The sequence below is a fragment of the Hemitrygon akajei genome, chromosome 22 (genome assembly GCF_048418815.1).
Source record: "Hemitrygon akajei chromosome 22, sHemAka1.3, whole genome shotgun sequence".
NCBI classification, from domain to species: Eukaryota; Metazoa; Chordata; class Chondrichthyes; order Myliobatiformes; family Dasyatidae; genus Hemitrygon; species Hemitrygon akajei.
Window position 1 is genome coordinate 30,134,420 of NC_133145.1, and position 23,331 is coordinate 30,157,750.

At 39.2% G+C, this 23,331-nt stretch overlaps 1 protein-coding gene across 1 annotated transcript in view; it reads right to left on the minus strand.

Moving 5' to 3' along the window:
* Positions 1 to 9,330: 9,330 nt before the first annotated feature.
* Positions 9,331 to 23,331, minus strand: part of LOC140714589 (heparan sulfate glucosamine 3-O-sulfotransferase 3A1-like) — a 186,171-nt gene continuing 172,170 nt past the window's right edge. The window contains exon 2 of the mRNA XM_073025901.1: positions 9,331 to 11,301. Coding sequence (XP_072882002.1) covers positions 10,680 to 11,301 — 622 coding nt within the window. The 3' untranslated portion in view covers positions 9,331 to 10,679. The remainder of the gene's footprint in view (positions 11,302 to 23,331) is intronic.

Sequence of the window (23,331 nt, forward strand, 5' to 3'; positions counted from 1 at the left end):
GTAAGATCATACTAAATGTTGGAACAAGCTTGAAGGGCCTAGTGGCTAACTCACACTTCTATTTTCCTGCATTTCATTTCTGCTCTAGAATTGCCCCCAACAAATTTCATGATATATGCTGGTGATATTAAACCTGATTCTGATTCTGAACTTTACGTCAAATGAATTCACAGAATTTCCCTGAATGTTAAACCACATTTTAAAACTATTTTAATTTTAAATTTTAAAACAGAGTTGGCTTTTTAAAAAATTATATGTTGACTATTCTTTTTTTAATGGTCACTGTGTTGAAAATAAATGTGAGTAATATTTCTTTCAACCTTTCCTGTTGCTGCAAATAACTCAGGACATATAGGAATGAGGAATGACAGGTGACCTGCCATTAGAATCCTATCTTAGTTGTATATTTTGTTACTGCTCAGGGTATTGTTTTGTGATTCAACAGGAACTCAAATCATTTCCTTAAATTAATAACAAAATGGAAAAGGCTATGGTGGACAGTTTATTTGTGTTCTGTCTGTATTTCCTCAGGCAGTGTACAAGACAGATTTCCCTCAACAAAATATTGCAATAACTTAAGTCAAATAAATGGTGTTTCCTTTCTAATGAGAGTGTAGGGAAGTTATATATGTCGTACATTTCACATTCAGTGACTTTAATAAACTAGTAACTGATTGCTATAATGCAACCATAAAATGGGTAATGAGATTGCATGAAATAACAGGGTGAGGTTAGCTATCAGTTTCTAAAGCAGTTACTGTGAAATAGGACTGGTTTAAATGACATTTCAGTCAATTGACTGTTCAATGCAAGGAAAACATTCTACATTCCTCCAGATATTTAATTGCATTCTATTAGCACAAACAGAAGGGGTACTATAGACAAACAATGTCAATAAACTGCAGTGAGATTTAATTTATCTCTATAGCGTAAAACCTACATATTTGAAATCTTATATTCCGTCTGTCTCTGAACAACAATGGCTGTACTTCAATGCCGTTGTTGTAGCTTATGAGAACGCAAGGGTTTAGAATGCGTTAAATGTTGCAGAGACCAGAATTAACAACTGCCACTGTTTCATGGAGAAGATTATTTGTGTATTCCAGAGGGGAATGCTATATTATAGAATTTAAATGCAGAGGCCCTGTTTATTCCATAGCCTGGACTTTATGAAGTCATTTTAAATTGCTTCTTTGTGGCCTATTCACATATTCTATAATCATCTTTAGAAGCAACCATCAAGTCAAAAGAAGGAAAAAAGAAATTTAAGAGGAGGGAGGAGAAGTTGGCATTTGGCTCTTTAAAACTACTCTCTATTCCTTGTGTTCATGGCTAATTTTCATCCTCAACATCATTCTTCTGCACTATCCCTTAACCCCTAATATCCTGAGTTGAATAATTTTGGTTTTAAGTGAGTTCATTGACTTTATCCTGGGGGGTCCTGTTCCCTCCCAGATCCTAAATGCATGCTGTTGTTACGTTGAATTACTTTCATAATCTGTCCCTGAGATATTTTCCAGGGCAATATGGGGATGAGGATTTATTGGTGTATGAAAGGCGTTTGGAGAATGGGTTTGATTTGTTGGCTGGCATGAACGATGAAGGTGGCCTCCTTCTATGTTGTAGGGAAATTTGAAGTATGTCTACTGAATATGCAGCTGGATGAACTAGCTACTTACTCTGCTCCCACTGACCACCAACAAAATCCTGGCAATTGTTTCATGGAAACTGTGTGGTGATTTCTTTTGAACTTATAGTCCTTTAACATCTTTGACTATTTTTACTCTGCCCATGTTCTGTTTTTTTTATCAATTATGCTATTGTTTGCACTGTTGTAGCTATATGTTGTAACTATATCATTTTGTGTAGGTCTTTTAGCTTTAGTTTTTGGTCTTGTTTTTGTCTGGTGGATTTGGAGCTCCTTTCCGGGGAACGCGCTAAGACGGTAGCGTGATATTAATACGCAGCAGCCTCTCCAGACTCTGGATTGGGGATTGCCAAATGTTATGTGGATTTTCTGGTGTAGTCTGTTTTATCATATGCTTTTGTGATATCATTCCGGGGGAACGTTGTCTCATTTTTTAACTGCATTGCATTTGTGGTTTCTAAATGACAAATAAACTGAATCTGAATCTGAATCTGGTGATTTGTAGTATTCATAGATGACAGTTATTGTTTCTTTTTATTTGAAAGATAATGTTTTATTCTTTTTTCTCAAACTTCTTTCTTTAATCAACTACCCCACTCGGTGAAAGAACACTAAATTGAATATGTCATGCCAGCTTCTCTTCTGGAGCAGTGGAAATAAAATTGAGACAGATCTTTTACCCAAACTATCAAAAATCATGGGAATTCTCTTTTCTTCCTTTATAAAATATTTTCAGAACAAACAATCCTTTTAGAATGATAATGCCTTGAATGATTTTGGAGTCAATTTTTGCAACAGACTCATGTTTAGCATCTTGTTATGGTCAAAGTAACTGCACAAATATCTCATGGAAATTACATAGCCAATGTACACGATGCAGTACCAATGGCCATGGCTATCAATCAAAATGAAGCCAATGTGGAAAATTGTACCAAACATCTCATCCTCTTTTCTTACTTTTCATGGATCTGTAACATAGTAAAGGTGCACAGAAGACTTAACACTACAACTGGAGTACAAATGTACAAATTTCAAATTAAAAGATAAAGGATTTACTTTCCCAACATGATGGAAAGATGTCAGAAGTGAGCTAGTAACATCATGGAGGACTCTATCCACTCTGCTCATGGACTGTTTGTCCCACTTACATCAGGGAAGGACCTACGTAGCATCCACACTGGGAACACAGACTTAAAAACAGTCATCTTCCCCAAGCAATAAGGCTGATCAACACATATACCCAATAACCAACCGTCCACACCCTCAGCCAACACAACTTTAACATTTCCTGTCGGTCACCTTCTGTACACACTCCTGTGCCTAGAATGTCACTCTATGAATATAATATCAATCCATGTATAGAACCTATCTTATGCATTTACATTTATTGTGTTTTTGTTGATTTTTGTGTTCTTTATCTTCTCAAGATTTGTTTTGTGCTACAATGGATCTGGAGTAACAACTATTTTGTTCTCCTTTACAGTTGTGTACATTAAACAATCTCGAATCTTGAATCCTTGTCCTCTTATAAAGAAGCAATGAGTCTATTCTACTTTCTGTAATTAAGCAAATGTTTATTTTAAAATCATTATTTTTAATGGGTTTGAACAGTCAGAAATGCCAACGAAGAAGAAAAGACATCTCTGTGACTTGGTCGAGAAAAACGATGCAATAGCCTTGGTGTCTGGTCCCTCAATAAATAATGGAAGCACACATTTAGGTGACTGGATCTCCACAGCATAGGTGCTTGCTGGAGTGTGTTCACAGAATTGCAATGTCTCTTTATCATTTATAAAGCCATTGGGAAGTAATTTCAGTTTCTGAAGCATTGTCTATTCCAATAAAGTTTTAAGGATTAAAGGAGACTCCAAATAAATAAAACAAAAAGAGTGATTAAGTGCAGTCATGACACAAATGTCTATTGTGATTCTTTCTGTCCATAGTTGAAATATTGGCTTTTTTATTTAGGTTTGTTTCAACTACTATTTTCAGAAAATATTGTCCTTTAATTATATTGTGCTTTAATAATAAAAGGAATACTTTTTAAGTACCAAACTGAATATAGGTAAATAGAGTATTAAGTAACTTACCTATGATATTTAGAATTTCTTATCATTATATGACAAAAGAATTCTAAAGTTTTTAGTTGCTTAGGCAGAGTAGAGAAATGGGAAATGAAGTCTTGCCTCTTGGTAAATCTTCTGCAACATCCTTAATGATTTCTTGAAGAAATATGACTCCTTCAATGTGCTAGGTTTCTTCTCAATTTATATAGGTAAGGGTTTGTCATGTAAATGAATGCAGTGCTGATGAATGGAATTGAATGCCTGTACTCCCCTTCAGCATAGCTGGGTTGAGCAAGCCTCAAATGCAAAGTAAATCCTTATCCTAGCCAACCATTGTTTCATCCTAGCCTTAGTAGGATAGTTTTCACTTCAGTACCAATTGATGTGAGTGAAGTAGCTTAAATGCAGTGAGTATAGATGACTTGACTTTGTACTTTCTAGAGCAGGGCTAACAAAGCAATTCCTGAGAAATGAAACATGAGGAAAGAAAAAAACTAGACAAAATTATGGTTAGATTGTGTGTGGAAAGAAAAATAAAGAGAGCTAAAGAATAATTGAAATAAGTGAGTGTACAAAAAGTTGGAAAAGGGAAGTAAGAAAAGGTTCAATCTTAAAATTTATAAAATGTAGAATCTTTGAAATAACATTTGTTTGCTGAAGGAATGAGACTCTACAGATTCAAAAATTCCTTTCCTAGGAAGGGATGGCTGACTGACAACAACTGGACATAAATCTCATTATCAAAAGCCTCTGGTGAATGCAATCTCTCACTTTCTGTGTTGAATTTAATGGGTAGTTAACACACAAATGCAGCAATCACTTGGAAGACTGACAGCAGACTTCCGTTTTTGTGAGGTTAATGGAGGAGCAGTCCAAATTCACTCATAATTTGAGGCAACTGGCAAATTGAAGCATAAATCCTCTTTACCAGAAATTGCTGGACAATTTAGACACTGATAAGGACACGTGCTTCAAAATCGCTGTCATTTTTTCGGCATGTTCTTTACCTTTGCGTAAAATAAATTAATTGAGATCATAATCTGGTTGGTGAGGGAGAGACTCACATACTCACACTTGCAAAAAGGATAGAGAATATTTTACTTTAACTCAATTTAATTAATAACATTATTTTCAGTGGATCTTTCTCTCTATTCAAAATGTAGTTAACAGATTAAAGAATCAGAAGGATGAAACGGTGAATTGGGAAAATACAAGTACTAAATAATAGTCACTTGAAAATATAAATAAGTGAATAGTATTTCAAAACTGGAAAGTTAGAGTTGTCATTTCTGGGTGTTCCGAATTTTTAAATTCTAAGTTCAAATACTCAGTAATGACCATTAGTTCAATGATGGGTCTGTAGCCAACAGCAGCAGACAGGAGTTTTAATGCATTGCTTTCAGAGCATAAAAAATTACAAATCATAAATTTGAAAGACTCTGGAAATAGCACACAGTTCTTTATGCACGATTCGCCTGATAACAGCTTCTGCTGTAAGCAGCTTCTCAACGTTGTTCCCGAAGTACTGCAGGAGTGCCTTCATTGGAAAGACTACAGTGGTTCACCTTCACCTTCTCAAGGGAGGAGGCATAGGAGACGTGAGGCGAGATATAGGCTTTTATTGGCTGGAAGAAAGCACAAGCAGCAAGTGACCACCACACTACATCCTGGAGTCTGAGCCGGGGCGGTGTCTCCAATCGCCTTTATACCGGGGTCTGTGGGAGGAGCCACAGGAGCAGTCAGCGGGGGGGGGGGGGGGGGGCGTGTCCAGACAGGTATATGTAGTTCACCACATTCACCCCCCCTTTGTTTTAAAAGAGAGTCCCCATGGGGCGAAGTTTCTTACAAGTATATTTACAGGTTAAGTCTATCAGGTGGTCGAATCTGTCGCTGCGATCTACGTAGCACCGGCTGTGATTGCACAGGTGCCGGTGGTGATTGCACAGATGCCGGAGGTGGTGATTGCACAGGTGCCGGTGGTGATTGCACCGGAGACGGTGGTTGTGCTGGTTCCAGCCTGACTGGAGGTGTCAGCCCACTAGGCATCAGTGATCCCTCATGCGTGTGTGAGGCGCCCAGAATGGTAGTGTCGTGAGGAGTCTGTGTAGGGCTTGGTGTGCGCGGTATCAGGTGGGTATACACCTCGATGGGTACAGGGTTCATAGTTACCGTGGAGTGTTTGGGGTAGTGGTCTGCTGCTCCTGCGGGCGCCAGGTCGCGGACGGAGACGTGTCCTCCCGCCCATCAGGTAAGACCACATAGGCATACTGGGGGTTCGCATATAGTAGGTGAACCCTCTCGACCAGCGGGGAGTATTTATTGCTCCTCACATGTTTCCGGAGCAGCACTGGCCCTGGGGATGTCAGCCAAGCCAGTAGGGTGGACCCAGTGGCAGACTTACTGGGGAAAAAAAGAGGCGCTCATGAGGGGTGGCATTGGTGGACGTACATAACAGGGAGCGGATAGAGTGGAGTGCCTCAGGGAGGACCTCCTGCCATCGAGAGACCGGCAACCCCTTTGACTTAAGGGCTAAAAGTGTGGCCTTCCACACTGTGGCATTCTCCCTCTCCACCTGTCCATTTCCCCGGGGATTATAGCTTTTGGTCCTACTAGTAGCAATGTCCCTAGCCAGCAGGTACTGGTGCAGCTCGTCACTCATAAAGGAGGACCCTCTATCACTGTGGATATAGCAGGGATATCCCAACAGAGTGAAGAGCTGGCGCAGGGCTTTTATGACAGACGTGGCAGTGGTGTCGGGGCAGGGGATGGCAAAGGGGAACCGCGAGTACTCGTCGATAATGTTGAGAAAGTAGACATTGCGGTCAGTGGAGGGAAGGGGGCCCTTAAAGTCAACACTCAGTCGCTCAAAGGGGCGGGTGGCCTTGATAAGTTGCGCCTTTTCAGGACGGTAGAAGTGCGGTTTGCACTCAGCGCAGACTTGGCAGTCCCTGGTCATCGTCCTGATGTCCTCAAGGGAGTAAGGGGCAGGTGTAGCACTTGTTCAGCTTGCAGGGATTACTGTTTTACCTGCCACGCTCTCCTAGGGAAATGACAGTAGCTCTGATGATAGCATTGTAGTGTAGTGGAGATATGCTGTGAACCAGTCTTTCAGTGCTACTAAGTTCTAAGTATAGTCATTTCTCGAAGATGCATCAGGTCAAGAGTGTATAATTTAAAATAGACTAACTAAATGACACAGATACTTACTTCACATTATGATCATGTCATTATATAATATATATACATTCATTTACCACAGGATTCATGATCCTGCCATTGTACCTTTTATGCGTCCTCGTTGACGACTGTTGGCAAGTTGATCCTGAGTTGTTGCTGTTCACGATGGTGTGGTCAAAATTTAACCCTTTCATAGACCTCTTGAATGCCATCAGTAGACACCAGTCAAGGTGCCATCATTAGGATGGCCTTATGTTGGAACATCAGCCTATGAATCCTGGTATCTAAAACCTTATCTACAATTTAGGTGAATCACTTTAGAAACTGAAACAGACAGACAGACAGACATACTTTATTGATCCCGAGGGAAATTGGATTTCGTTACAGTTGCACCAACCAAGAATAGAGTAGAAATATAGCAAAATAAAACCAATAATAATTAAATAATAATAGGTAAATTATGCCAAGTGGAAATAAATCCAGGACCAGCCTAATGGCTCAGGCTGTCTGACACTCCGAGGCAGGAGTTGTAAAGTTTGATGGCCACAGGCAGGAATGACTTCCTATGACGCTCAGTGTTGCATCTCGGTGGAATGAGTCTCTGGCTGAATGTACTCCTGTGCCTGACCAGTACATTATGGAGTGGATGGGAGACATTGACCAAGATGGCATGCAACTTGGACAGCATCCTCTTTTCAGACACCACCGTCAGAGAGTCCAGTTCCACCCCCACAACATCACTGGCCTTGCAAATGAGTTTGTTGATTCTGTTGGTGTCTGCTACCCTCAGCCTGCTGCCCCAGCACACAACAGCAAACATGATAGCACTGGCCACCACAGACTCATAGAACATCCTCAGCATTGTCCGGCAAATGTTAAAGGACCTCAGTCTCCTCAGGAAATAGAGATGGCTCTGACCCTTCTTGTAGACAGCCTCAGTGTTCTTTGACCAGTCCAGTTGATTGTCAATTCATATCCCCAGGTACTTGTACTCATCCACCATGTCCACACTGACCCTTTGGATGGAAATAGGAGTCACCGGTGCCTTGGCCCTCCTCAGGTCCACCACCAGCTCCTTAGTCTTTTTCACATTAAGCTGCAGATGATCAACAGTCATCAATAATTAAGAGTTAAGTCTTATAGCAATGTAGCACCAAGTATTGCACCAGTTTTGAGATTTTATTAAAACATATACGATTAGGGTATGACAAACCAAACACTTAGATGTTGTTTTCCTTCATCAAGGTCTCATGTTAGGTTTCATAATTCTGAAATAAATGATCAAGGATGTAGTACTGAAGCCAAGAGGCTTCCTTTTCCACTTAGAGAGCTGCAAATCTTTGGAATTCTTTGCTCCAGAGAATTACCTATAACCTGTTCTTGAACGTAATCAAAGTTGAGGTCGATAGATTTTTGGTATTTGTTTGAAATCAACTGAACCAGTAAAAAAGGTCAAGTAATTTCAAATATAAACTTACTATCAGTGCAAAATGAGTTTCTGTGATTTATTGCTATATTTCTTTAGAAGTCCATATAGAAGGCCTTAGCTCCAGCTTGAGTTAATCACCGCTGTGAATCTTCACTTGTGTCTACAAGAGACAATAAATATTAAGTCTCTTGTAATTTTTTTTAATGCTATGGCATTTATAAATACAAACTAAAAGCAGGTGTTTAGTTTTAATTTATCATTAGTGCACACCATATAATAATTCTGTGTAGTTTTCCATTAATTTAATATGTATAATCAGATTACTCACAGGTGGTGGCCCAGCAACAGAAATGATTATTTTTTTTATTATAAGTCCATTGTCAAAACACACAGTTACCACACTCAACTATATTGAAAGATACTTAAAAGAAAGCATGCATTTTAGGACACTACCCAGTTGTGCTTTATCATAACAGTTTTTGTAATTGGGAAGATGTAAAGGAATTTCAGCAGAATCTATTAAAAAGCATTTCTCAAAATTGGCACAATCCTTGGTGGTTTATCTTTTGAATTACTAACTGCACTCGGACCAGTTTCCATGGGTAGCGTGAGACAAATGATAAGAGAAACTGTCTATTTATGCTTTTATGCATTGAGAGTAATGGAGTTGATAATCAATATCTTTACATTTCAACAGCAGAAGAGATATATTGAAGGTCAAAAGGTGAAAATAATACTGTTCAAATGAATAATATTTTGACTTTCTTTTGAAGAAGCAACTCATATTTAACTTTATTATGCTGTGTAATCGATATTGTACTAAATACCCGTATCACAATTGGCTGTGCCAGGTTTAAGTGTTGCTGAAATTAGCATGTTATGTATTACATAGAAAATAATACTCTATCTCCTTTGTCAAATATATCTCTTGCTCTGAGATTAGCAAGTTTACAGATCTTTTTGCATATAAAATTTCACATTTTAAAACTTTAAAACTTTAGACCTTTAAAACTTTGGGTACCATTTATTTGACAGCAAATGATGAATTGAAACCATCTATAAATCTGTTCTGATCTTTATGAGAAAAGTATGTCTAGTACTGAGAAAATGAATGACCAATGAGAGGACACTTACCCCTGAATCTATACTTCCATTCTTACTACTACAGGGAACTCTATATCTTCATTCCTGCAGATGTGGAGAGTCTACAGTACGTCAGTCTGCTGTTACATCAGAAGGGCAACTCGAACTGAGCTGATAATACTGGGATGAATTATGGTAGTATCAGTTTAGATGGGTGGTAAATCTGATATGAAAATTCAGATTATTTGGGAATAACAGAAATTCCACAAGTTCAACAAAAATTCCCACAAACATTGATCAGTTTTATTTTCCTGCTGAATAAAATCGTAGTTTAGAAATAATTTATCGGACACATGTGCTAAATGAGCAATATCCCAGCGGCAGCCTAACCTCTGAAATTTGTTTCCACTGACCACAATAGAGTTTTATTTCATAAATGGAGTCCACTGCACAGCTATTACTTGCTGTGACTTGAGACATACAATGGAATACAATTCCTACCCCTAGTTTTCTGTGTTACAAATATGTTGCTTTGTTGATGTAAGTTTTAATCTGATGTTCTTATTCTGAACCCTCAATTCATATAAATATATGAAATTCACTTTGAAGGAGTTAGCAATTCACTTAGCCAAAAATATTTTGGTTCTTATATATATGCTGAAAATTGAACAAATATATTTATTTTTTTCTAATAGAGACTAATTTTGTAATACCACTGCCACTCATTAAATTTTCCTTGCATTTACTCAAAAAGACCGAATAAATAAATGATGCATAATCGTTCAGCTCCTCACATACAGTATCCTAACAGGGACGTAGAGACTGCTGATTACAAATAATAGTTATAAATACCCGTAAACTTTATTAAATGTGTGCTTTTTTAAAAAAACTCATAAATGAGGTAAAAGAAATGACCCAGTACAGAAGTAGCACCCTTATGTAAAGAAATCTGTGAATAAAGTATTAAAGTAACACAAAGAGTTTGCAATTCTGTAAAAATAACAATTTCCACTAAAGATTTTGGTAGTTTTGAGATAACAAATGTCTAAATACTTCTGTTAAACTGAACTCTAATGCAAAATTCTAGGTTGCTCATTCTATATTCTTGTCTAATATGTAGCTATTGGTTTAAATAAATAACAGAAAAAATGTATCTTTGAACATAAGGACATCCTTGCTTCCAACAGATTCCTGCTTAAATTTATTCAGAATATCTTCTGTTGCCATTATTTTAATATTTATAGTCCTGTTGTGAATATCTTACATATTTAACATTTCAGTTATCCCAGCCAAAGTTCTGTCCCGTCATTTGGTAAAATTTCATGTTGAAAGGCCTATAGAAGTCTCTCAGCCTCCGAACCACCTCTGGGTCAATATTGGGATGTGTCCTTCCTTTCGTTTTGCCTAGGCAATGGGGCTTGCTGCTTCCCTCTGGTTTCTTCAAGCAGAGAAAGCCCTTGGTCTTGTTGAAGTAAAAGTGTTTATCTGTAATGATTCTTTTGAGACCCAGGAAGTCTTGTACTTTGCCTAGCTCCCCGGCTGGGTCATTAATTAGTCTCTCTCCACTCACAAACAGGATTTGTCCCATAGGGAAATACAGAAGCCAGTTCTCCAGGTGCTTGGCATAGATGCCAATCTGGATCGCATTCCAGGAAGTGTCAATCAAACCTGAAGTCCTGTTTTTGAAGACTAAGCTCTCAAAACTGGGTATGTTGGGTTTCTTTGAGAGAGCCTGTGTGTAGTCAGATATAGCTCTCGTGACTGGATCCCGAACTACTAGTATGAGTTTGGCATCCTTGGACATTGCATAGATTCGGGCAGCTGCTTCCTTAGTGACAAAATAACTGGGTGTTTTCTCCATAGTGACTTGTCCATCCAGAGTTTTGGGCATCAAGTTTCTGTAGAAATATAAATTGGCATTAAAAATATTAGAGCTTTGCTTGTGCTAATTTATTAAAAAATACATTAAATTCCGTTCAAATACAATGGGAAAAAATCAATTTTATCATAAGATACTCATCAAGCCCTTGTCCAATTCTCCTCTGTAAAATCAATAAGCAGTAGAACTGAAGAGTTAACACAATAACAGCCAACCTGTGAAAAGGAGAGACTTTCCCTATTCAGTCTAGATTTTGCTTTTGAGAGCATTTTTGTTTGATGCGAAACTGGCTAGCAGTTGAGGAACAAAAATATCATGTGAATGCACACACAAAATGCTAGAAGAAGTCAGCAGGTCAGGCAGCATCTATGGAGAAGTCAACATTTCAGGGCAGATCCCATCATCGGGACTGGCACTTCACACACCCTCAATCTCTTTAAGCTCCCTAACCGTAGTTGCCTCATTTTCACTATGGATGTTCAGCCCCTATACCCCTCTATCCCCTGAACTGCTAAGTTCCTGCGGCATTTTGTGTGCTGCTCTGGACTTCCAGCATCTGCACAGATGATTGTATCTGTAAATGCACCCGTTTTTTGACCTCTTTCCTTTCTTGTCTCACTTTCCTGTGGATATTCATTTGTTTGACTTGTTAACTCTTAACTCACACAATGCTCATTGGTGTTGGTCTGCCTGAAGAACCACCAAAAAATAATGTTTACTAAATACCTTTTGCTTTATGGGACAGACCTTCCACTACAACACAGTGCACATAACTGTGGAAACATCTCCAGCTCTGTTGCCCGAGTTGCTCCATTAGACTCCTTATGGAAGCCAATGTGAACATCCACGATTTTCTCAGTTCCCAAGCTGGAAAATCATTCTGCTGAGCTTGAGCTGTGTTTAGCCTGACATTCAAACTGAGCAGAAGTAGTTGATTTTTATCATTTCTTTACATTGTTTTCAATATGAAGCCATTTTAACATATGTTTAGTCTATAAAACGTAAAATAAATAGCATTTTAGCAATGTTCCTGTTTTCAACTTGTATCAAGCTTGTTTGTAAATGTCAAACATATGAATTTAATCGTCATAGCGACGTCAGTTGCCCCTTTGTGGGACAAGGCCAAACCAGATGTCAAAGCAGTTCCATGAATGATGGCCGGATTACTGCATGCCAAAACATTGGGAGCCTATATCTTGGTGAAAGACTGTGGTGAGTGGGAGGCAAGGTAAAACCAATGGCATGGCACATGGATGGGTTTCTAGTAATGATGTGAGAACTGAAGATTTGCCCCAAAAAGATAGTTTAATGAAGCAGAAAAAAAGAGAAAACGGAAGTATGACTATCAAAAGCATAACATCAAAAATACCGGCAGTGAGGGAAAAAAATAGAGATTTAGGGAGGAAAGTGAAGAGCACAGGTAACTGAAGGTGCAGCCACCAACGTTAACATGAGGAACATTCAGGACCCAGTAGGTTTTAAATCCAACGAAGGAGAGTGGGGCGTGAGGATGAGGGTCAGTGGGGTGGGATTACTAAATAGTTGAGATGGATTGAGGACATGGAGGCATTTGGACACAAGGCTGAAACCTGCAGCATTGAAACTACACATCAGTTTTGTCATATCCACTTATGAGATTTTATTTTTCAAAGTTCAAAGTATATTTATTATCAAAGGATGTATACATTATACAATTTTGAGATCTGTCTCCTTACAGGCAGCCACAAAAAAAAAGAAATTCAGAAGAACCCATTAAAGAAGGCCCAATGTGTAGAGAGAAAAAAAACAAATCATGCAAACAATAAAAAGTAAGCAAATGGTGTTCAGAATGAATTTGGTATTGTTATTAGTACATTACTGTCATGTGTATCGAGATACAGTACAGGAAAAAAATATTTTCATGCCATCATGGCTGATCATCCCATACAATCAATGAACTTACAGTACAGTACATTGACTCTAGGTTTGCTACCGTTCAGATTTATGTACTTAAGGGATTGTCTTCTTGATGGCCCAATCCCATAACCTTTCCAACTTATATTGTGCTGGGAACTCTTGTTTCCCATTTGCAGTGGTCTTTTTTCCATCCCACCCCTATTTCCCAAATCATTTAGGCTCAATATGAATGATGACGGTCACAAGATTGATCACATTTTTCCATTTCAACACGGTTCCATTATTTCCTCAAATTGAGTCAATCTTCAATCCTGAGGTAAAGATAAATTAAAACTCAAGTTTGCTCATATTAGAACTCAATTGTCACATAATATATTCACTTTAATTCAATCTTGATGGAGTCAGTATTAGTCTGCCAAGATATGTTGAGACTGGAACAATACTCCATATTAAGTACAGGTATATTCAATTTGAGCCACAACCCATTAATTTTCATGTGGTAATTTAAATTCAAGCATAAATAGATGAATATTTTCCAAAACCGCTGATTGTTTACAGCGGTAATTTCCTGCTTTTCCCTGTTAACTGGTCACTTTTTACTTGCTGTAAGCATTGAGCAAGCAAAATAACTTGGTTTTAATTGATGAGTGGTTCGCGGCTCGGCATTGTAATGTTTAACACTGCAAATGAATGGCATGATTTGGTTCACTGCAATTATGCATTTCAATCACAATTATGCTTGGCTTAAATTTACATTAAGCAGCAATCAGTACAAAATCCCCAGAATGCATGAACTGCTATTTTTAATGTATTCCTGTCTGAGTAGAATTCTATCCTAGGCCAGTAATAACCCTGGGAGCACTTTTCATTTGCAACAAGTCACTGGGCATTTTGTGGGCATAATAACAAGAAGGCCTTTGATGTTAGGGAATAGTTTACAATATACATTTACAACAGCATTTCCCTCTCCAGATTAATGGCTTCACCAGCAGGACACTTGCTGCACTACTTCAAGGCTCTATCCCAGAAGAAAGTATTGGGATTAATCAGCAAGGCAGAGGGCTGATATTTAGTCCTGCAGCAGCCCTACTACCCCTGAATATAGAGCATATGTCTTCTAATATCAAACTTTTTGTCCATGGTTTTATTGTTGTTGGCTATAGGAAGAGGAACTGCTCTGATTTTGAGTTGCAGACTCATTCGGGCGTGGGACTTCTCTCGTGAGATATTCCATCCACCCTAGTTTTCTTATGCTCATGGTGCACACTATTGCTGGAGTACAGTTATGTGGTTGCCAGCCATTCACCAGTATCTTTCCTGGGTGATTAATGCATTAGTGTTCATCCAGATAGAGGGCTTTTATTTCGCTGACTGATTTCTAAACTGGATCTATGGCAGAGTGAGGAAGTCAGAGCTTCTGTTCAATTATATGCATCCATAGATTCCTAGAGAGATACTGAAATGAAAAAAAAAGTTCCTCTGATCCACCAAGCCCACATTGACATCAACTATCCATTTATCACTGACTAATCCGACATGAATCTCATTTTATGTTCTCTTGACATTTGCATCAATTCACTATTGATTCTACCAGTCATCTGCATGCTAGGGACAATATACAGTGACCAATTCACCGAGAAGCCCTGAAGCCTTTAGGATATGGAAAGAAACAAGAGTTCCTGCAGGAAATCGACACAGTCACAGCTGAATGTGCAGACTTCACACAGACAACGGCCAAGGTGGTAACTGTGAAGTATCAACTCTTTTGTGGCATCTGTGGCACTGTGCCATGCTACACTGACTAATCTAAACTTGATCCAATCTAGAATGAAACTCTGGAGCCATCCATATGGATATTTCTTTGAGACCGGCTATATTTTAATACTAAATCCCTCCAGCAATTGATGTGGCCCATAAATGACACTGCACTTCGCATGGTAAATTAAGAACGCCTCAGTCTGGGATCCTGTTGCCTACTTGACTAATGTGATGAGATCAGCACTGAAGGAAAATTGAACAAAAGTTCAAAGTGATCTGCTAAAAGTGATCTGTGAGGTGAAGATACAATCTGACTTGATTGTTTCATCCTCTGACTATTGAGAACTGACTGATCATGGAACAAAACTCACTTCTCACACCATCCCTGTGCTTGGAAACACTTCAATCTTCAAACTGGGGTGGCATGGTAGTTTAGTAGTTAGTGTAACACTATCACAGTGTCAGTGACCAGGGTTCAGTTCCCCCACTGTCTGTAACGAGTTTGTACAATCTCCCCATGACTGTGTGGCTTTCCACTGGGTGCTCTGGATTCCACACCCATTCCAAAGACATATGGGCTAATACGTTAATTGGTCACATGGGTGTAATTTGGTGCTGTGGGCTCACTGGACCAGTTATTGTGCTGTATCTGTAAAACAAAAACTCTATTCCATCTTTTCAGATCCCTGGATTGCCTCAGTTCTGTCCACCTCCGTCACACCCTCTGGCCTTGAGACATATGAACTCTTGAACTTGGTACATGTGCATCTCCAATACTGCTGTTGGAGTATCTCTAGTACCCCACTGGTGGCTCATAATTTCAGTTATCTTGATCTTAAATTTCATATTCCCTGCTTAAGCCTTCCCACCTCAGTACCTTTCCCCCCTTCTGGGATGCTTACTTTTCTTTCTTTTAGGCCTTGAAATTAGATATTATTTGTTAACAGTCTTTTTAAACACTTCGGCCCACTATAGAGGAGCAAAAAACTTGGACAATCTAACATTTTAACCATTATTAAGGGAAATTAAAAGCCAGTATTAAGTACCACACAGATACATTTATTGCTCCACCTGGGCTTCATGTCTGCTATGAAGGATCTTCAATTCATTCTGAATCTCAAGAATTCATTCAACCCAAAATATCAGCTTATTTTTCATATTGTTCCTGGTCTCCTATGCACTTCTTTTGGAATTTCTAATTATTTTCCAATATTCTCAGATTTTCTTTTGATCTGCCGCTGAGCCATAGCAATCAACAGTGTGGAGCTGATTGTACCATTAGACAATATGTGTTAAACTTCTACCTGCTGCTTTTCACTCCTAAAATAAAAAAATACTGGGAAGAAAAAGTAGAATTAAAACAATATATATAAATATTCAAGAAGGGATCTGCAATTCAGGAAATAAAAGTAAGGATTGAATGAAAGGTGAGAAGAACTACAGGAATTTATACGGAGTTAATCTGTGCAATGTTCCTTGAGTTGTGATTTGCTAGAGATTGTGTCATAACTGGGATTGATAGTTAGTAGTTGACAGCTTTGCAAATCAACACCTCGACATAATGGTCATGGTGATAGCCATTATGTGCCCAACCATTGGAAGGAGATGTAATGAGCACCCAGGGCTATAATTCTAACAAATTGTTGCCATCTTTGTTATCACTGAGCATTGCCAATTCGTAATAAGTCCCTTTCAGAACATGGTAAAAAGTAGAATGAAGGAAGACGAATTTGAGAAAAAATGTGGAATTGCCTTTTTTTTCCTGTTAGACAGTGCTAATGAGATATTCAGTGACCTGAGAAAATGAAATCATTTGAATTGAAGTGAGTTTGTTGTTGTTAAAATATCTTTTAAATTTGAAAAATGTAGAGCGGCTTGGCATAGATTGCTGGATACTATGTACAGTATTACATTTCTGTCAAAATCAGATTTTGCTCTTTGTTTACCTGCATAAAGATAACAGCCTATTTTTATGTAGGAACCTATAGATTTTCTATCAATATCGCATCATCAAGCAGAAGGTAGCAAAGTCATTGAAACCTGATCGGCCTCCAGTTACTCTTGTTCCCCATTCTCTTTAAGATGTTAGCTTGATTCCAGGAGCAGTTTATACATAGTACCAAAGTGGATTACTGTACATACATGAGACTTGATAGCTGTGGCTACAGGGCAAAGGCTCTAGTCATATATTGAAACTTTGGGACTAATATCAAAATCTGCACACTTACATTGGAATTCCATGGTTTAAACAAGAGCAGGTACCTCCCTCTAACTAATGGTGCTGCCACCGGTGCTGTTGGAATCAGGTATCACTGCACACAGTGGCAATCAGACTTAGTTCCTTGTTAATCTGGGAGTTTTTTCCAATATGAATGCAGTTTACTCACAAACTAAGATACAGAGGTACTGTTTATCAGAAGGCCCTCCCTTCACCAACTCAAAAATCTACACTTTGCAACATTGGTACACCATGGCAGCTAAGTATTCCAATATTTGGCTACACTACAACAAATCACAATAGAAACACCTCCACTTCCACACCAAACTATATAAATCTGCTGAAGTAGCCATTTAGAATAACTCTCACTATTATGAAAAATCATCACTAAATGTAGAGAATCTAAAAGTTAAAACCTGAAAGCAGCTGGATTTCCTGGCACTCCTTCCCTTTTAACTCTTTAACCAATTCCTTTAAGTCTGTGGCCCTTGGCTATTGACTCCTCAACTAAGTGAAATGAGTTCTTCCTTTTTAGGGCTTTCTTATGTATTCTATTTATCTCCATTATTTTGTCCACCTCATTTGAGTCCTCCCTTCCCTTAACACCTCCACTCTCAAAAAAATCTCTACCCAATCTTTCCCCACACTCCAATTGCCCTCTCCGGGAAATAATCCCCTAAATCTCCTCTGCACAATGTAATGAATATGCTACAGTTGTCACCAACTTCATCAAGATCTGCGTGGATAAGTGTGTGCCTTTGAGAACATAGTGGACATATCCAAATTAAAAGCCACGGATGAATCTGGAGATCCACGGTCTGCTGTGTTCTCTTCCATGAAGACAAAACTAACGTATTTAATTGCTCTGTCAGTTCTTTACACCTCATTCTTCCATTTCTGTCTGTAAATCCTTCACTAAAGAAGGAGACCAAACTGCTCTGTCATTTTCAAGATGTGGTCAGTATAGTTACAACAAAACTTTTCTTCTTACTACATTTTCATGGCTGATTCTGTTCCCTAACATTATATTCCTGTATTTTTCCATATCCCCCATATATCGCAGATATATTCATCTTAATTTAACAATTGTGCTAGCCTTAATTGCCATGTGGAAAAGAGGAAAAGAGTTCTAAATTTTTACTACTCCCCCCCATGTTATGCTATACATGTTGCACTGTTACTTAAGGGTTACTACTGAAAAATTCATCTTTAAGGCTGACCACCAACCTGTAAAAATAGTTTCTCTCTACTTACAACATCAGTTTGTGCTAAAAAAATGAAAGTTTATGAACCAAATCTTCAAAATGAGTTGTCAATTTTTCTTGACATGAGAATGGAAACATATTGAGAAAAAAATGTAAAGAAGGCTTGTTTTGAGCACAAGTCTCTCTCAAGTTCTCATTTGAAAATGTACTGTATTGTAAAATGGACAAAAAGAAAGCCCCGGGATCTCAAAGCACAGAAAGAGGCCAGTCAGCCCATTCAGAATGTTCTGATTCTTGAACAATAAGCCTTTACGGAGTGTGGCCTGAGTTTTACAGCACTGGACTTCTTTTCAGATTGTCACCACACATCCATCTGTTTGTGTGTTTGCAATCTACAGCAATGGCGTGCTGAAACCTACGGCAATGCTAAATGTGCTTGGCAAGCTACAAAGCTTTCTTTTATTTACAGTTAATGTGCTCATGGTTATAAGATTGTGGGTTGGATCAAGAGTGCAAGAGTGGATTATTAATGATTTACAGCTGTTCTCTGCAACTTCAATCTGTTTTGAAGTTCAGGGAATTCAAAATCCAAAAGTCAAAAGAACAGTTTAATTATTTATTACAACTGCTGGCACTGCTTGAAGGAGAGCTTTGTGTACAATAATTCAGTCCATAATAGCAGTGACCAGCAAAGCACGTTACGTTCTGAAAACTAAATCTCAAATGAAAAGGACTTGCTCGAACCACTCAGTGTGATGCATTGGAGAATACGGTCTGTGGATATTCTTAAAGATTGACTTTGGCTGTGAACCTACACAATAATCTACACAGGTGAACCATTTATGTGCCTCTGGAATGCCATACCTGAATTACATCTAATTTATTCCAGACTGTAAACATTGCTGGGATTAACATTTATATCAAGAAATCGCTGCACCCCTTTTTTTTAAAAAATAGGTGACACATACAGCACCTTCTGCATGGTGTCCTTCTATGTGATCCATCAATAAAATAGTGAAATGGTTGAAAAACCTGATTAAAATAATTACCGGTAGTTGAAAAACACTATTCTGGGTTTGAATGCAGGATTATTAACCTGCAACGATCTCACTGCACAGATGATAGATAGAAAGATAGATAGATACTTTATTCATCCCCATGGGGAAATTCAACTTTTTTCCAATGTCCCATACACTTGTTGTAGCAAAACTAATTACATACAATACTTAACTCAGTAAAAAATATGATATGCATATTGCCGGATGTTCCGAGTAATTCCTTATATTTCTATTTTTTATTTTAAAGAAACCCTGAATTATACATAAAAACATTACCTGTGCATTACCCAGTGGCAATTGCCTGCAGAGTCCATAGCTGCCATGTCAATGGCATTGACTGCTGGGAAATGAGACAGTTCTCTGTGGCAGTCACACCATAATAGCATAAACCACTGCCATAGAGCTGGGGGGAAATGGACGTAGAATTATTGTCATACACTACAGGAACTGGATCAAGGCCCAGCTTGCACCCATTTTTTCTCTCCATATTCTAATGAGCTCCCATCCGATCCCAGCACTCAGTTTCAAAAGAGACAACTTACAGCAGTCGGTTATCCTCCTATCAACACACACATCTTTGGGATGTGAAAGGAAACCATGGCAACTGGAGGGAACCGAAATGGTCAGAAGGAAAGCATGTAAACTCCAGATTGTACCAGATGTTGGCTCAGAACCTGGATTTCTGGAGCAGTGAGCGCACAGGTCTCCTAAGTGATCCACCCTACTAGCACTAGTTCCACTGGCGTGGGCTGAGGAGGACAGGAGGATGATAATCATGACTGATTCATGAGTCTAATGTCATGTACCCCAAAATACACTGAGTTCACGAGGGATCGATAATCATAGCAACCAGCACGGAGATGCTTAATATAGCAATGCTGAAAACTTTCTCAATGATGCTCCTGGGAAAATGAGAAAATTGAGTCAATAGTTACTGTAGACTACCTGATAGTGGGCCAGAGTCAGTGCATCAAGCTACATCGCGCCTAGACTACTTTCACTGGACTCAGGCACCTCTGTCATCTGAAATATGATTTCTTAAAATCTGTGCCAGGCACCTAGGCCATAAACGGGTCCAGTTTCTTGGAAAGAAATCTGTCATAAATCCAAACTAACTAAGAATCAAACACGGACTGAGCACATCAAGTGTTTGTAGACCAGAACACTCTGGTGTATAGGGAATCCTGACACAGTTAGGGATACGTATTCCAGAAATTTCAGCTTCTTGAGACAACAGTGAAGTAGTTAGGCAAAACAGCAACTTAGCATGAACCAGTGTTAAAATATAAGTTGATTTTAAATCTTAGACGTATTTATCTCTATAGACTTGTTCTGACCAATATCCTGTGAAAACTCAGGAACCTGGCACTCTGACAAGTTGCGTCCTTGTGCTGGACATCTCATCCCTGTAGCCCTGCCAACACCACTCATGCCCCGCAACCTCCAGACCCAGCTTTCCAAACGCTGGTGTAATGTCCTCAGTTCAATGGACTCAAATCTCCAGAATTTCTTGCCTTCTGAACTCCCTTTCCAAACCCCTCTGCTTTGCCACCTCTCCCTTTTCTTCTTTTGAGAGTTAATACATCAAATAGCGAGCACGAAGTAATTAAAATTAGAGCCACTTTTCAAACAAAAAACAACAATGATTTGACAGCCTTTTCCCAATCCTAGCCCAAATAGCCAGCAAAAGCTTAGTGATATATTCCAGGGTGGTAATGTAGGACTGTTTAGCTTCCTTTGGTAAGGGTCTTTCCCTGTAGTGGCTACCAGTAGCTCCGTATGTGTACAGTCAATTCCAAGCCTAAACTTCATGAGTATGAAGATTTTTAAATTTGATCTGGTGTTGCAGTGGGCAATACAGTATGGCATATCAGATCCTGTTTTTTGCAGCATCCATGCATTCTTGGTTCTTCCATCTCAGTGTCCCACGATTACAGCCAAAAAGCATCAGGAACAGGAGGGTCAAAAACAAACAATAGCAGCGGGGCTTCAGTTAGGTCAGTCCTGCGGTAATTAGATCTAAGAATGACTGTAGGATCTTTGAATATTCCAATACTTACCTGGAGGAATTTAAAGCAGATGTTGTAAAAAAGATCTAAAAACTTGTAATCTATGGAGTTAATAAATATTAGACTGATACAACTTATACAAGGTGGAAACAAGACCTTCAGTCCAATTTGTCCATGCTAACCATGTCACCTAATTGAGCTAGTCCCATTTGCCTGAATTTGCTCAGATCTCACTGAACCTTCCCTGTCCTTGTAATAATCCAAACACCTATTAAATGTTGTAATTGCACCTGCCTCCACCACTTCCTCCAGCATCTTGTTCTATTCATCAATACGTGGAGCTGTGTGTCTATGTCATACAGGTGGGAGCTGATTTTGCTGTAAGTATCATGGTCCCTTCTGGCGATCGCCCACCTGGTTATTTTCCTCAGGAATTGGGCCTCAATCACCTCATTTAGTTCCAATCATTCTCAGGTTCCACTAACTACAAACACCTGTTTTCCATCAGCAAATGCAGTATAAGAACCCCGTGACCACAACAAGGAGCTGCCAGATCATTTGGTCGACTCGTGTATGAGTAACCTTGTTCCATGGTTCTTAGGACTATTAGTTCTAAGTCTAACATTGTTCCTGAATTCTCTACTAAGACCAAGACTCTGGGTAAAGTCTCCCTTGGCACCAATTGCACGCTTGCTACGACCGTAATGCCTCCCAACTCGGCCTCCGCACCCGTGTTCAGCACTTGGGTTCGTTCCACCGCCATGTCCTTGCAACAGTAAGGTAGAACAGGAAGAGGTCATTCTAATATAAGTAGATGATAAACAAGAGGGGTGTCATTAAATTATGAGTAGGCATCAAACTAGAGATTGGTGCGGTCCATAGATCAAAGGTAAGTATAAAAACAGGTCTGATGAAATGTTATAGGTTTTTACAAATAAAATGGTGTGAGGTGTCTTATGTTTAAGAAAGTCCATAACAACTCATTTATTGTAATCCAAACACTGAAATCAAAGTGTGCTAACAGATCTTCATGTAATTACATCATCACGTCAGACCTGCCTCTTAAAGTGAAGCCCAATTCAATGTTGGTGGTTGTGAATTATGTACGTTTCCACTGATTACATACTCCACCCCCAGAATTCACTAAAACCGGCATTGTGAGCCTGTCTGAGTTCAGACAAGCCAGTCGGCTCAGGTCCTGTGTTCCTTGGGTGGACGAGCAGCAGAGGCCTCTGGCTCATCCAGAGGTGTGTTGATACGATCATGGTCATGTTGTGACGGCAGAGGCATGGTTGCGGAATCCTCCAAATCTCAGTGGGCTGGTTTAAGGTGATCTACTGAAATACATTCAGGCTTACCCCTTCTTCCAATGATAGGAGTTTTTTCTCTCCGTTCTAAAACGGGTAGCGGACCAATATTAGGGGGCCTCAGGGGATTTTGGTGTGCATCATGGCAGATGAAAACAAACAAGGTGGAATGTAGGTCAACAGGAACCCATGAGTCCTATATACCATGATGGGAGGTAGGAATAGGTGCAAAGGAATTGAATTTACTGAGGAGGGTGGAATGCTGTTGAGAGTCCAACCAGGCAGTCATGACATCAGGAATAAAATCACCTGGCACTCCTAACTGCTGCTATACCAGCTCAGCTGTGATTGACTGCAGGTCGTCAGTTGGAGCTGTTCTGACCTCAGAATACAATCATGCCAACACTCATCCATTGGGGAAGCCTTCAGAGCAGCCTTTAAGGAGCAGTGAAACTGCTTTCATAACCTACTGGACTGCGGGCGATATGCCATGGTGTGAGGGAGCCTATTGCTGAAGTTCCGGCCATCGCAGCCCAGGGGTCTGATATAAATTGGGGACAGCAGTCAGATGAATTTTCAGATGGAATGCCAAACTGAG